A 15,804-nucleotide genomic window follows, 5' to 3' on the forward strand; every position below is an offset into this window, starting at 1 on the left:
AGGTGAATTGCTGAAGCACCTCTGGCCATTACAGTCAGTAGACCTCAATATTACAAGGCCTTTATGGTGTACCTTGGACAGATGTATGTGATTGCTGTGCACCTTCATTATGGGTACTTGGTCTTGCCTCAGTTTTGCAAGAAGACTGGTTGGTACATGGTCCAGTCACATTAATCTGATCACCGCATATGTTCAATGCCAATGTGCAATAACAACTCAGATTCCAGGTGGCAGTACTAGCAGTGGTGGGTATATAAAGCGTATCAGGAGGATGTGCCAAGCAGACCAGTTGTCATAATGCAGAGACAGTGCCATTTATATGGCTTTCAAATGAGCACTATTATTGGATTCTACACCATGGATGAAAGCATTTAAGGAGCGGCTGCGTTTGTAAACTGTTTTCATGCCACTGTGCCTAAAATACACTACTGGCCATTAAAATTGCTACACCAAGAAGAAATGCAGATGATAAACGAGCATTCATTGGACAAATATATTATACTAGAACCAACATGTGATTACATTTTCACGCAATTTGGGTGCATACATCCTGAGAAATCAGTACCCAGAACAACCACCTCTGGCCACAATAAAGGCCTTGATACGCCTGGGCATTGAGTCATAGAGAGCGTGGATAGCGTGTACAGGTACAGTTACCCATGCAGCTTCAACACGATAGCACAGTTCATCAAGAGTAGTTCAAAATGGTTCAAATGGTTCTGAGCACTATGGGACTCAACTTCGGAGGTCATTAGTCCCCTAGAACCCAGAACTAGGTAAACCTAACTAACCTAAGGACATCACAAACATCCATGCCCGAGGCAGGATTCGAACCTGCGACCGTAGTGGTCTTGCGGTTCCAGACTTCAGCGCCTTTAACCGCACGGCCACTTCGGCCGGCATCAAGAGTAGTGACTTGCGTATTGTGACTAGGCAGTTGCTCGGCCACCATTGACCAGACGTTTTCAGTTGGTGAGAGATCTGGAGAATGTGCTGGCCAAGGCAGCAGTCGAACATTTTCTGTATCCTGAAAGGCCCGTACAGGACCTGCAACATGCGGTCGTGCATTATCTTGCTGAAATGTAGGGTTTCGCAGGGATCGAATGAAGGGTGAGCCACGGTTTGTAACACATCTGTAATGTAACGTCCACTGTTCAAAGCGACGTCAATAGGAACAAGAAGTGACCGAGACGTGCAACCAATGGCACCCCATACCATCACGCCGGGTGATACACCAGTATGGCGATGACGAATACACGCTTCCAATGTGCGTTCACCGCGATGTCGCCAAACACGGATGCGACCATCACGATGCTGTAAACAGAACCTGGATTCATCCGAAAAAATGACGTTTTGCCATTCGTGCATCCAGGTTCGTCGTTGAGTACACCATCGCAGGCTCTCCTGTCTGTGATGCAGCGTCAAGGGTAGCCGCAGCCACGGTCTCTTAGTTGATAGTCCATGCTGCTGCGAACGTCGTCGAACTGTTCGTGCAGATGGTTGTTGTCTTGCAAGCGTCCCCATCTGTTGACTCAGGGGCCGAGAAATAATACTGACAATATGAATGTTGTTAAGAACTGTAAGTTTTCTTCATTCCATTAAGGATATAAACAACCATTTTATAAAGGCACCTGAGGGAGATAGTATTCCATGCTCATCTATGTCTTCATAACATATAGTTTTTCACAAGACGCAAGAAAAAGATTTAGTTTAGATCAACTTCTAACATAGAATCACACTGATATGGAGGACAAATCTAAATTTTTATTCCATGTACATGTACAGGAAAACAGGTGTGGTTAACGTGGAGTTCAGTGATAGCAGAAATCGTTGATCGAAAAAAAATGTCGTCATAAACCACAGTCTTGTAAGAATTTGAAGTTGTATGACAGCATCGTGGAAAATGATGCCTTCGAATTTTTATGTCAAAATCGTTAAGTTTCTTTTAGTAAAACAAACACTACTAACACTCTACACCTTTATTCTTCATGTCTACATATTTATTTCTGAACTTAGTCACCCTGTCGATGAACACATTTCACACAATGACAGACCAATTTGTTGATACCGTTACTGTGAAATGTCTAACTTTCTTGACGAAGTCCCAACTTATCCTCTGCTTGACCTCCTTCATCGCTATGGAAGTGAAGTCCTTGAATGTGTTCTTTAAATTCTTAAAACGGATGAAAATCTGATGAGACCGATTCGGAACTGTATGAAGGATGACCGGTGACGGTGAACACCCGGGGCCAGATTGTAGCAGATGTCACAGCATTCGTGTGCACTCTGGAACTGACATGCTGAAGGAGATGGTGTTGCGTGTGCGGACGAATTTTTCTAATTCAAAATCGATTGCAGCACGCTGTCTCTCACACACCGACATAGTTATGTTACACACTACCATGTTACATGCTATAATTTCGAGCTCTCTAGCGGAAGAGGACTGAAAATATGTAGACGTGAAGAATAGCGATGTCGAGCGTTAATAAAGTTCCTTTTATTTAGAAAGCTTCAAGAATTACCACAAAATTCTTAGGCATAACTTTTGAGCACGCCCTCGCAATACATGGTTACCTCCACCTTTCGTTTGTTGTTACATACTCCACATGTCTTGCCACTAATGTTTTCTTTGGCTGTTGACCTCACGTAAATAGTCTGTATGTGGCAATTTCAAATCGAGGAAAATTGCTAAAGATCCAGGTTGATTTGCTAATATGGCCATTTCCTCACAACAGATGGATTTCCTGCCCTTTCTGTGTACTGCGAACATATTTCACTAGGATATCCTGTATAGAACTGTTTGTTTTCTCTTCTTAACATCGGTGTTCAACATTTTTAATGACATTCCGTGCGTGGCTAACGAGCAAAATCTTCAAGACTTGACACTTTCTGCACTGTACAAACTAAAAGCCTTTTTGCGTTGTTTGAAGGCCTTACTGACATGGATCATAGTTAAGAGAAACGCATAACCAGTATACTCTCCTCGATGAATTTTTGACCCATCTATATGGTCATGGTGATTCAGCTAGCCTTTCCATTGGGTTATATACAGATATATACAGTTCACAACTCCTTCCGACACCATGTGCAAGATTTTCATATTCTCTCATTCATTATGTGCTATTAAATCCACAGAAATAATGAACAGGAAGTTTTGTAGTAAATTTAATGTAGTTACATTTTGACATAGCACTGAGAGACCTAAATCGAAACAAGGCCCCGGGAGTAGACAACATTCCATTAGAACTACTGATAGCCTTGGGAGAGCCAGCCCTAACAAAACTCTACCATCTAGTGAAATACCCTCAAACGTCAAGAAGAATATAATAATTCCAATCCCAAAGAAAACAGGTGTTGATAGATGTGAAAATTACCGAACTATCAGGTTAATAAGCCATGGCTGCAAAATACTAACACGAATGAAAAAACTGTTAGAAGCCGACCTCGGGGAAGATCAGTTTGGATTCCGTAGAAATGTTGGAACACGTGAGGCAATACTGAACTTACGACTTATCTTAAAAAATAGATTAAGAAAAGGCAAACCTACGTTTCTAACATTTGTAGACTTAGAGCAAGCTTTTGACAATGTTGACTGGAATACTCTCTCTCAAATTCTGAAGGTGGTGGTGGTAAAATACAGGGAGCGAAAGGCTATTTACAATTTGTACAGAAACCAGATGTTAGTTATGAGTCGAGAGCATGAAAGGGAAGCAGTGGTTGGGAAGGGAGTGAGACAGGGTTGTAGCCTGCAAGCAGTAAGGGAAACAAAAGAAAAATTCAGAGTAGGTATTCAAATCCATGGAGACGGAATAAAAATTTTGAGGTTCGCCGATGACACTGTAATTCTGTCAAAGACAGCAAAGGACTTGGAAGAGCAGTTGAACGGAATGGACGGAGTCTTGAAAGGATGATATCAGATGTACATCAACAAAAGCAGAACGAGGACAATGGAATATAGTCGAATTAAGTCGGGTGATGCTGCGGGAATTAGATTAGGAAATGATACACTTAAGGTAGTAAATGAGTTCTGCTATTTGGGGAGCAAAGTAACTGATGATGGTCGAACTAGAGAGGATATAAAATGTAGACTGGCAATGAGAAGAAAAGCATTTCTGAAGAAGAGGAATTTGTTAACATCGAGTGTAGTTTTAAGTGTCAGAAAGTCGTTTCTGAAAGTATTTGTTTGGAGTGTAGCCATGTATGGAACTGAAACGTAGACAGTACACAGTTTGGACAAGAAGAGAATAGAAGCTTTCGAAATGTGGTGCTACATAAGAATGCTGAAGGTCAGATGGGCAGATCACATAACTAATGAGGAGGTATTGAATAAAATTGGGGAGAAGAGGAGTTTGTGGCACAACTTGATAAGAAGAAGGAACCGGTTGGTAGGACATGTTCTCAGGCATCAGGGGATCACAAATTTAGTATTGGAGGGCAGCGTAGAGGGAAAAAATCGTAGAGGGAGACCAAGAGATGAATACACTAAGGATGTAGGCTGCGGTAGGTACTGGGAGATGAAGAAGCTTGCACAGGATAGAGTAGCATGGAGAGCCGCATCAAACCAGCCTCTGGACTGAAGACCACAACAACAACAAATTTTTTACTTCGATACTATTCCGCTGTTGGCGACAGACCTTGAGTTATTCAATAAAACACACAATTGAAGTTAATTTTGTACGTTTTCCTTCACTAAGTCTAAAACTACAGCCTATAGGGAAAATGTGTCCTGTACAAAACTTAATTTCCTACTGAAATGTCCTGTTCATTTTTATAGGACTATATTTCTGTACATAATGACCGAGAGAACGTGAAAAATCTCGGAGGGCACTGTGGGTTACATAAAACAGAGCGGTAGGGGCAGCTGAATCACCCTGTATAAGCAGGCCACATCAAAGTGGCGAATCCACACGTGTACCTGTAAACAAAAGGCAGTTATGTAAATCTGTATTTTACTCGAGATCAAAAGTACAAGTATATTTGCCTACCCAGTGCATGGATCCCAGATTCTGGACCACAGCAAGTGTGGACATTGCGGTACCTAAAGCAGCAGCGGCTGTGTTGCAGCGGCAGGCCGTCCAAGGTGCTGGCGCGGCTGGTGGTGGGCGCCATCTGGGCGGCGGGCGCGCTGCTGGCGGCGCCCATGGCGGCGGCGCTGGGCGTCTCGCTGCTGCGGGTGCAGGGCGCCGCGGCGCCGGTGCCCTTCTGCCACAACGTGCGCCTGTCCGAGCGCGCCATGCTCGCCTACCGGCTGCTGCTGGTGGCGCTGCAGTACGCGACGCCGCTGTGCGTCATCACCGCCGTGTACGCGCGCATGGCGCTCCGGCTGTGGGGGCAGCGCGCGCCCGGCAACGCGCAGGACACCAGGGACGCCGCGCTCGTCAGGAACAAGAAGAAGGCACGTACCTGCTGCTGCTGCTGCTGCTGCTGCTGCGTCTGTCTGGACCAAGGGCGGGCACATGCGATACTACCACGAGGGTCACTCCAAAACAAATGCACACCATTTTTGTAAAAATACAGTTTACATTTTGCATGTGTGAAAGTTTTAAGTGTGTAGATACATCCTCCCCGCTTGTTTTCAAACTTAGTTCAACCTGCTCCCGTGAGTCACAGCATGTCTTCAAGATTACTGCTACACTTTACGTTAGTCAGAAGCAACGTTCTGTCCTAGAATTCCTGTGCTGTGAAAACGAGACATTGGGAAAAATCCACAAGAGATTGAAATAGGTGTACGGAGATCCTGCTGTCGATCGCAGCACATTTAGTCGGTGGGCAAGCAGGTTACGTGATGAAAGCGATCACGGCAATATTGAGGATTGTCCTCGCAGCGGCAGGCCTCGTACTGCACACACTCCCGGACAATGAGCAGAGAATAAGATTTTCACTTTGCAGCGGAGTGTGCGCTGATATGAAACTCCCTGGCAGATTAAAATTGTGTGCCGGACCGAGACTCGAACTCCGGACCTTTGCCTTTCGCAGGCATGTGCTCTACCAACTGAACTCCCCAAGCACGACTCACGCCCCGTCCTCACAGCTTTACTTCTGCCAGTACCTCGTCTCCTACCTTTCAGACTTAACAGAAACTCTCCTGCGAACCTTGCAGAACTAGCCCTCCTGAAAGAAAGGTTATTCCGGAGACATGGCTTACCCACAGCCTAGTGGATGTTTCCAGAATGAGATTTTCACTCCGCAGCGGATTGTGCGCTGATATGAAACTGTGAGGACGGGGCGTGAGTCGTGCTTGGGTAGCTCGGTTGGTAGAGCACTTGCCCGCGAAAGGCAAAGGTTCCGAGTTCGAGTCTCGGTACGGCACACAGTTTTAGTCTGCCAGGAAGTTTCATGTGCGGAGAGTTAACGAATTGGCTACTGCTGACAGATGCATCACGGTGAAAGAATTGTCACTCTACGTTGGGATAGGGGAAGGAAGTGTTTGCAGAATACTAAATGTGTTGGCGTTAAAAAAGGTTTGTGCCAGGTGGGTTCCCAGGATGGTGGCTCACAAAGAAACAAGAAAAACGGTATGCAGCGAACTTTTGGAACAGTACGCGAGTGGTGGACATGAATTTCTTGGAAGAATTGTAACAGGTGATCAAACATGGCTCCATCATTTTTCAGCAGAGACGAAGAGGCAAATAATGAAGTGGCATCATACAAATTCCCCCAAGAAAAAAAAAAATTCAAAACCACATCTTCTGTTGGAAAATTATGGCTACGGTGTTTTTCGATTCCGAAGGATTCTTGCTTCTGGACATCATGCCAAGTGGAACCACCATAAATTCTGATGCATATGTGACGACACTGAAGAAACTTCAAGCTCGACTGAGTCGTGTTCGACCACATCGGCAAAAGCAGGATGTTTTGCTGTTGCACGACAATGCATGGCCACATGCCAGTGAAAAAACCATGGAAGCGATCACAAAACTCGGATGGACAACACTGAAACGCCCGCCTTACAGTCCTGACCTGGCTCGATGTGACTATCATCTCTTTGCGAAACTGAAAGACTCTCATCGAGGACGAGGTTTGAAGATGGTGACTCCCTTGTGCACGCTGCCAAACAGTGGCTCCAACAGGTTGGTACAGAATTTTACCGTGCGGGTTTACAGGCGCTGGTTCCAAGACGGGGTAAGGCAGTTGAGAGGGATGGAAATTATGTGGAGAAATGAAAATACTGAACCTAAAGGATGTATCTACACACTGTAAAACGTTCAAACATGTAGAATAAAAAATGGATTTTAAAAAAATAGTGTGCATTTCTTTTGGAATGACCCTCGTAGTTCACGTTGGTTGGTGCACAACATCTACACCAGGCCTTTCTAGCTCTCGTACCTGCAGGGGGCAGACACGCACAAAGGTGGTTGAGGATGGGTAGACTTGCAACTGGGCCACAGTGTACTTGATCGTCCTGCATTGAACCAGCGCCCGTGGTCAGTTGTGCCCAAGCATCTCAAACATGTGCAGGTTGAGTGCAATACGGCCATGTCATGAGTGGTCAGCAGTTCCTGCATTTGGCAATCTTCGCGATAACGTGTGGGTCCGAAAATCCATTCCAAACAGATGTCGCTACATGAACTATGTCGACCGCCTCAGCCCACCCCGTGGCGTTGGCGTATGAAATCCAAAACAGCAGTAGTGGTTACCTATCACAAGGTGTCTACATCGGTTAGCTTCGCTTAATTTAATACAGATGAACAGCCGCTGATAGTTACCAAATACGCGCATAACCTCTGCCACAAAGGAAACATCGTGCTTAGCTACATCACAACTTGGCGATAATCATCATCATCATCATCATCATTTAAGACTGATTATGCCTTTAAGCGTTCAGTCTGGAGCATAGTCCCCCTAATAAAATTCCTCCATGATCCTCTATTCAGTGTTAACATTGGTGCCTCTTCTGAGGTTAAGCCTATTACTTCAAAATCATTCTTAACCGAATACAGGTATTTTCTCCTTGGTCTACCCCGACTCCTCCTACCCTCTACTGCTGAACCCATGAGTCTCTTGGGTAACCTTGCTTCTCCCATGCGTGTAACATGACCCCACCATCTAAGCCTGTTCGCCCTGACTGCTACATTTATAGAGTTCATTCCCAGTTTTTCTTTGATTTCCTCATTGCGGACACGCTCCTGCCATTGTTCCCATCTACTAGCACCTGCAATCACCCTAGCTACTTTCATATCCGTAACCTCAACCTTATTGATAAGGTAACCTGAATCCACCCAGCTTTCGCTCCCATACAACAAAGTTGGTCGAAAGATTGAACGGTGTACGGATAACTTAGTCTTGGTACTGACTTCCTTCTTGCAGAAGAGAGTAGATCGTAGCTGAGCGCTCACTGCATTAGCTTTGCTACACCTCGCTTCCAGTTCTTTCACTATGTTGCCATCCTGTGAGAAGATGCATTCTAAGTACTTGAAACCCTCCACCTGTTCTAACGTTGTTCCTCCTATTTGGCACTCAGTCCGTTTATATCTCTTTCCCACTGACATCACTTTCGTTTTGGAGATGCTAATCTTCATACCATAGTCCTTACATTTCTGATGTAGCTATGAAATATTACTTTGCAAACTTTCAATCGAATCTGGCATCACAACTAAGTCATCCGCATATGCGAGAGTGCCTATTTTGTGTTCACATATCTTAATCTCACCCAGTCAGTCTATTGTTTTCAACATATGATCCATAAATAATATGAACAACAGTGGAGATAGGTTGCAGCCTGAAACTACTCTGAACCATGAACTCAATTTACTGTAAACTCTAACTGCTGCCTGACTATCTATGTGAAGACCCTTTTTTGCTTGCAAAAGTTTGCCTCCTGCTCCACGAGATTATGGAACAGGAGGCAAACAGACAATAACTTCCTCCTAAGAACCCGGTCATATGCCTTTTCTAGATCTATAAAGCATAGATACAATTCCCTGTTCCACTGGTAACACTTCTCCATTATTTGCGGTAAGCTAAAGATCTGGTCCTGACAATCTCTAAGAGGCCTAAACCCACACTGACTTTCATCCAATTTGTCCTCAACTAATACTCGCACTATCCTTTCAACAATACCTGAGAAGATTTTACCCACAACGCTGATTAAAGAGATACCTGTGTAGTTGTTACAATCTTTTCTGTTTCCATGTTTAAAGATTGGTGTGATTACTCCTTTCGTCCAGTCTGATGGAACTTATCCCGACTCCCACGCCATTTCAGTTATCCTGTGTAGCCATTTAAGACCTGACATTCCACTGTATTTGATGAGTTCCGACTTGATTTCATCCACCCCAGCCGCTTTATTGCACTGCAATCTATTGACCATTTTCTCCACTTCCTCAAATGTGATCCTATTTCCATCATCATTACTATCCCATTGTACATCGAAATCTGAAACATTACTGATCGTATTTTCACCTACATTGAGCAACTCTTCAAAATATTCCCTCCATCTGCCCAAGGCATCAACAGGATTCACCAGAAGTTTTCCTGACCTGTCCAAAATACTTGTCATTTCTTTCTTACCTCCCTTTCGAAGACTGCTAATTACACTCCAGAATGGTTTTCCAGCAGCTAGCCCCATAGTCTCCAACCTGTTTCCAAAGTTTTCCCAAGATTTCTTCTTGGATGCTGCAATTATCTGTTTGTCTTTGTTTCTTTCTTCAATATAACTTTCTCTTTCTATCTGAGTTCTAGTATGTAGTCATTTTTAATAAGCCTTCTTTTTCCTTTTACAGGCTGCCTTGATTGTGTCGTTCCACCAAGCTGTTTGCTTCATCCTACCTTTAGACACTACTGTTCCAAGATAATCTTTAGCCACTTCTAGTGTGTCAATTAGAAGTGGCACTCCGTTACCTCCAAAGGGCCGAGGCATTTTTCTCTGATTGTTGCCAGCATCATATTTAAAGTACCAGGGAAGCAGGCTGCTAGCCTTACTTGCCCCGGGTCCCGTTGAGTTTTACCCCTAATGGTTGAGGGACTAACCGGTGGATTTGGTAGTCTTTGCCGTCTGAGCACAAAGGTGACCACGACTCAGAGTATGTCCGAGATGTCCAACCTTATTCCAAAGTAACTGGTATCCCGACTGTCAGGATCACTTACTTGGCCACTCATACGTTGCCCGTGGTTCATGAACTAGGATATGACAACAACTTGGCGATAACTGTAGATTAAAATAAGGGATCCTGTGTGCACTGTTAAACATCTCTGCATCCATGCGAGTTTCATATGGACATACAAGCCATGGAGGCCAATGTGTTATAAGGCTAGGTAGTGTCGGTCACCTTTGGCAACTTGTGCTGAACTGGGTGAAGTTTATTTTTCTTCTCGCTTCGATCTGTCACTTGCACTCTGTATCCAAGCGAAGACTACTTAGGCCGGCCGAAGTGGCCGTGCGGTTAAAGGCGCTGCAGTCTGGAACCGCAAGACCGCTACGGTCGCAGGTTCGTATCCTGCCTCGGGCATGGATGTTTGTGATGTCCTTAGGTTAGTTAGGTTTAACTAGTTCTAAGTTATAGGGGACTAATGACCTTAGCAGTTGAGTCCCATAGTGCTCAGAGCCATTGGAACCATTTTTTGAAGACTACTTAAGTGAGACACATGCCTCTAGTGCTCTGTTGTAGCCGAGATCACTAAAGCACGCCTGCGTATTGCCGCTGTACTCCACACTACTACATGGCTGGTAAGAGGAGAATGTGGCGATACAGTCTGGTTTGTAGTGTCTGTGGTGCGTTTGAAACTGACGTGAACTCATAAAGGAATAGCACGAACCTGGAGTTTTTTGCCTTTAAAAGAGGAAAACTGAGTAAAATTAGTGTTGCAAAAAGTTAAAAGGATTTGTAGGAACGAATTAAATCATTCTTTAAGGCGTCTAGACGCAAGAAAGTGTAGCGGAACACTCATATATTTTTTGGTGTAGATTCTTTTCCGGAAACCCCCTACAGTGTTCCACAGAAATAAACATATTCACATACAGTTGCTATGTATAACAGAACAGTGCCTATGAAAACGCAAACCCATTGCAACTACCATGTTCTGACGTCACGTGATATAATGTGGGAGCTACTGGAACTGTAATAAATGTCCTGCATTGTTCATATGAAAATCAGAGACCGCTTTCTAATTCTGAAATCGTACAGACAATGCACATTCTGTCAAAAAAATTAAAAAGATTTTGTGACTCATTTCTCTATCTTTTAGCGTGGTCTTTCTAGTAAGAGTCAGGAGGAAAATCGTTATCACATCTGAATTATTACAAAATTTGCCACAACAGCCTGATCCTCAAATTAAAAGATCATTAACTCTCCTTCGCAAGAGACGCAAAATCTAAATATTATTTTCCAAATGGAGAAATACTGTATCACAAAGCAGAGAGAACACATACAAGGAAAATCAACACTCGTAACATATCTCAAGTGTCACCTGCGGCTGTTCGATCACACTACCTGACTTACACATAGCGCTGTAACTGTGCGAGATACGATCGTCAACTGACGCGAGGGTCTGGTGGCAGCGTGACGAGCTATGTTTTTCTAACGGTTCAAAAGAGTTAAAAACTAATAAACGAGAACCCGGTAATATCAGCCCGTGACCATAATATTGATGTTGAGTATGCATTAGAACTCTTACTCACCCCAACTACACTCCTGGAAATTGAAATAAGAACACCGTGAATTCATTGTCCCAGGAAGGCGAAACTTTATTGACACATTCCTGGGGTCAGATACATCACATGATCACACTGACAGAATCACAGGCACATAGACACAGGCAACAGAGCATGCACAATGTCGGCACTAGTACAGTGTATATCCACCTTTCGCAGCAATGCAGGCTGCTATTCTCCCATGGAGACGATCGTAGAGATGCTGGATGTAGTCCTGTGGAACGGCTTGCCATGCCATTTCCACCTGGCGCCTCAGTTGGACCAGCGTTCGTGCTGGACGTGCAGACCGCGTGAGACGACGCTTCATCCAGTCCCAAACATGCTCAATGGGGGACAGATCCGGAGATCTTGCTGGCCAGGGTAGTTGACTTACACCTTCTAGAGCACGTTGGGTGGCACGGGATACATGCGGACGTGCATTGTCCTGTTGGAACAGCAAGTTCCCTTGCCGGTCTAGGAATGGTAGAACGATGGGTTCGATGACGGTTTGGTTGTACCGTGCACTATTCAGTGTCCCCTCGACGATCACCAGTGGTGTACGGCCAGTGTAGGAGATCGCTCCCCACACCATGATGCCGGGTGTTGGCCCTGTGTGCCTCGGTCGTATGCAGTCCTGATTGTGGCGCTCACCTGCACGGCGCCAAACACGCATACGACCATCATTGGCACCAAGGCAGAAGCGACTCTCATCGCTGAAGACGACACGTCTCCATTCGTCCCTCCATTCACGCCTGTCGCGACACCACTGGAGGCGGGCTGCACGATGTTGGGGCGTGAGCGGAAGACGGCCTAACGGTGTGCGGGACCGTAGCCCAGCTTCATGGAGACGGTTGCGAATGGTCCTCGCCTATACCCCAGGAGCAACAGTGTCCCTAATTTGCTGGGAAGTGGCGGTGCAGTCCCCTACGGCACTGCGTAGGATCCTACGGTCTTGGCGTGCATCCGTGCGTCGCTGCGGTCCGGTCCCAGGTCGACGGGCACGTGCACCTTCCGCCGACCACTGGCGACAACATCGATGTACTGTGGAGACCTCACGCCCCACGTGTTGAGCAATTCGGCGGTACGTCCACCCGGCCTCCCGCATGCCCACTATACGCCCTCGCTCAAAGTCCGTCAACTGCACATACGGTTCACATCCACGCTGTCGCGACATGCTACCAGTGTTAAAGACTGCGATGGAGCTCCGTATGCCACGGCAAACTGGCTGACACTGACGGCGGCGGTGCACAAATGCTGCGCAGCTAGCGCCATTCGACGGCCAACACCGCGGTTCCTGGTGTGTCCGCTGTGCCGTGCGTGTGATCATTGCTTGTACAGCCCTCTCGCAGTGTCCGGAGCAAGTATGGTGGGTCTGACACACCGGTGTCAATGTGTTCTTTTTTCCATTTCCAGGAGTGTCTTCCTATTAACTGGCCTGCTTTCCATCCCAAACTCTCCTGTACCTTACCCATCTTCTATCTATCGCGTTACCTTATTAACAACATATATGTCACTTATGCACTGATAACTATTTCGCTAGGGGAGTCAGTGGTAAAGTGCCAGAGTATAAATAAAGAAGTCTCCGATCCCTGTTCACATACGATTATTATCCTTATTTTGAAAACAGTCTGATACTCGGTTTAAAAGATCGTTAACTGCCTGTTCGTCATGAGAGTGATAAAAGCTACAGGTGAATTTCCAAATGGAGAACTACTGTGTCAGAAAACATAGAGGACACACAAAGGGAAGCACTCGTAATATTTCTCGAGTGGCGTCTGCGACTATTGTAGGTTTTATTTATTAGTTTGGTTATGTCAGCCAGTAGCAGTTGAAACACAGTCTAAGATCAGTGTGAATCCTTGTACACTGCATACTTTCCTGTGCCTTTTGGCACCACATTGTACGAATAATTACGGTTAATAGCATGGTGTATGGTATGGAAATGTGTGTGTCAACCCGAAACTTGTAACCACTATTGCTGAATTTTATATAAATGCCACTGAGGAGGACGAAATAAAAAAAAAATATTTAATTTCCTCAAGAGTCAACAGTTGCGGACCTACCATCCCGTGGCAGCATGCCTCGAAAAAACAAATTTTGAAAAATGCCGAGTCCCATCGTGGATTGTCTCCCACGTCTCACTGTAGCCGTCTCTATAGGTGACTGCGTTAGTCAGCTCAAAGGTAGATGGAATCTCACCGGATAAAAAATTATATCGGTAGAGAAATCATTCCAAGCGTCATTTAATACCATATTTTTCCACCCTTGGACTTGGTAACAGCCAGGGTTGGGTTGGGAAGTGAGTCCATAAGGGTGTACAGGTACGTCGCATCCAGGTTAAGCCACTCGCTGTGGCTTTGGTCGTGCGATTATACTAAATTGCGGGGATGCTGGCTAGCTATTTCAGTACATCCCACAGATTTTATCTGGGACACAAGTCAGACGATTTTGCAGCCAGTCGAGATGAGACAGGATGGTGATTGTTCAGAAACCTCTCATATATTTTTATGAAGCCTGCCGTTGTCTTGAAAAGCAGTGGTAGCAAACTCATCATGCAGATGTTGTCTGAAAGGCAATACCTGATTGTTCAACCTGTTTGAATTACCACGCTGGTAGATGTTAGTATAACCTTTACTAAGGGACTCAAAATACCATAGTAAAAGCACCCCCACTACATCACAGAGCCAACTCTAGCCCTCACCTGACCTTCCAGACATTTAGAATGAATTGTGTTATTAGGCTCTGGTGCCCTGGACCATATGCATCATCTAAATATAGGCAAAAATTGATTACTCGCCCAACATAACTTTCCGACAGTGAGCTACTGTAGACGTTCGATGACACTCAGCTCACTGAAGATCAGCAGTTTTATGTGCCTGTGTGAGCAATGGCCTCTTACAAGTATATGGGTCACCGAAAAAATCCCAGAAAATACGAAGTATGAATTAATGCACCCATTACATAAAAAATGGGACCAACATGATGTGAATAATTACACAGGAATTTCTCTACTCCCTGTTACAACTTGTATTCTCGAACAACCACAACAACTCATAGGACCAAACATCTCAAATTTCCAAGCTTGTTTCAGGAAAAACAAATCGCGCCGAGAAAAAATTTTTAAATCTAAAATTAATCTCAAGAATAAGAAAGATGCGAGTCAAGCTTATAGTATATGTCTTTGTCGACTTCAAAAAAGCCTGTGCCGCAATCCACAGATCCACACTATTTAGTTTTTTGAAGAAAACTGATTGGGTCGGAAAATACAGAAAGTCATTCAGCAGACATTACGAAATACAACCTCCAAAGTGAAATTTATGGGAAAACTTTCAAAACCATTCGAGATAAAACCTGGGGTTAGACAAGATGATCTGTTGTCGCCTTTGTTATTCAATGTAGTGCTAGATAGAGTCATGGAAGAATGGCAAAAGAAACTTGAATACAAAAATTATTAGAAACCAATTTAATTAGGAATCAAAAAACAACCTTCAAATCCCCTACTTAGCCTTTGCGGACGATCTCACAATAATGGCGGACTCTTGTCAGATGGCTATGAAACAGATAGAAACTCTACAAGAAAGCGTAGAGAAAGTCGGCCTACAGATATCATTTGAAAAGACAGTGTTTACAACAATAAATTTAGAAATTTTCAAATTACAAACCAAATACCGGGAAATTAACAGAGTATCACACTTTAAATATCTAGAAGAAAATATCTCTGAAAAGTATGAACGAGAAGAATGAATACAAAAGCTAATAAAGGTTTAGGATTATTGCAAAACTTCTATAATAAAAAATGAGTATCTTTAAGTGCCAAAATTAGATATTGCAAAACAGTAATTAAACCTTCAATGTTATATGCCAGCAAAAGCTTGGCACTAAACAAGAAAAGTGATATAACAAATCTAAAGAAAGAAGAAAGAAAAGTAATTACGAAAATTTTGGGACCAAGGTGGACCGAGAATGGGTATAGACTAGAGAAAACGCCCAAAGTTGAATAATATTCTAACATAGAAGCAACTATGAAGGAAAAGACTCGTCAAATTCTTTGGCCACACAGGCTAACAAAAATAATAGTGAAATACGTAGATTCCCTCGCTAATGGAGGAGAATAGATCCAAAATGTTAAAAAAGACTTGGAATTAGCCAAAATCACCAAAGAAGATATAGACATA

At 44.2% G+C, this 15,804-nt stretch overlaps 1 protein-coding gene across 1 annotated transcript in view; it reads left to right on the forward strand.

Annotated features, from left to right (window-relative positions):
* LOC126101444 (tachykinin-like peptides receptor 99D) overlaps nt 1-15,804 on the forward strand; it is a 263,713-nt gene that overhangs the window by 112,323 nt on the left and 135,586 nt on the right. Inside the window, exon 3 of the mRNA XM_049912099.1 lies at nt 5,065-5,395. Coding sequence (XP_049768056.1) covers nt 5,065-5,395 — 331 coding nt within the window. The remainder of the gene's footprint in view (nt 1-5,064; nt 5,396-15,804) is intronic.

This window comes from Schistocerca cancellata, chromosome 9 (genome assembly GCF_023864275.1).
Source record: "Schistocerca cancellata isolate TAMUIC-IGC-003103 chromosome 9, iqSchCanc2.1, whole genome shotgun sequence".
NCBI classification, from domain to species: Eukaryota; Metazoa; Arthropoda; class Insecta; order Orthoptera; family Acrididae; genus Schistocerca; species Schistocerca cancellata.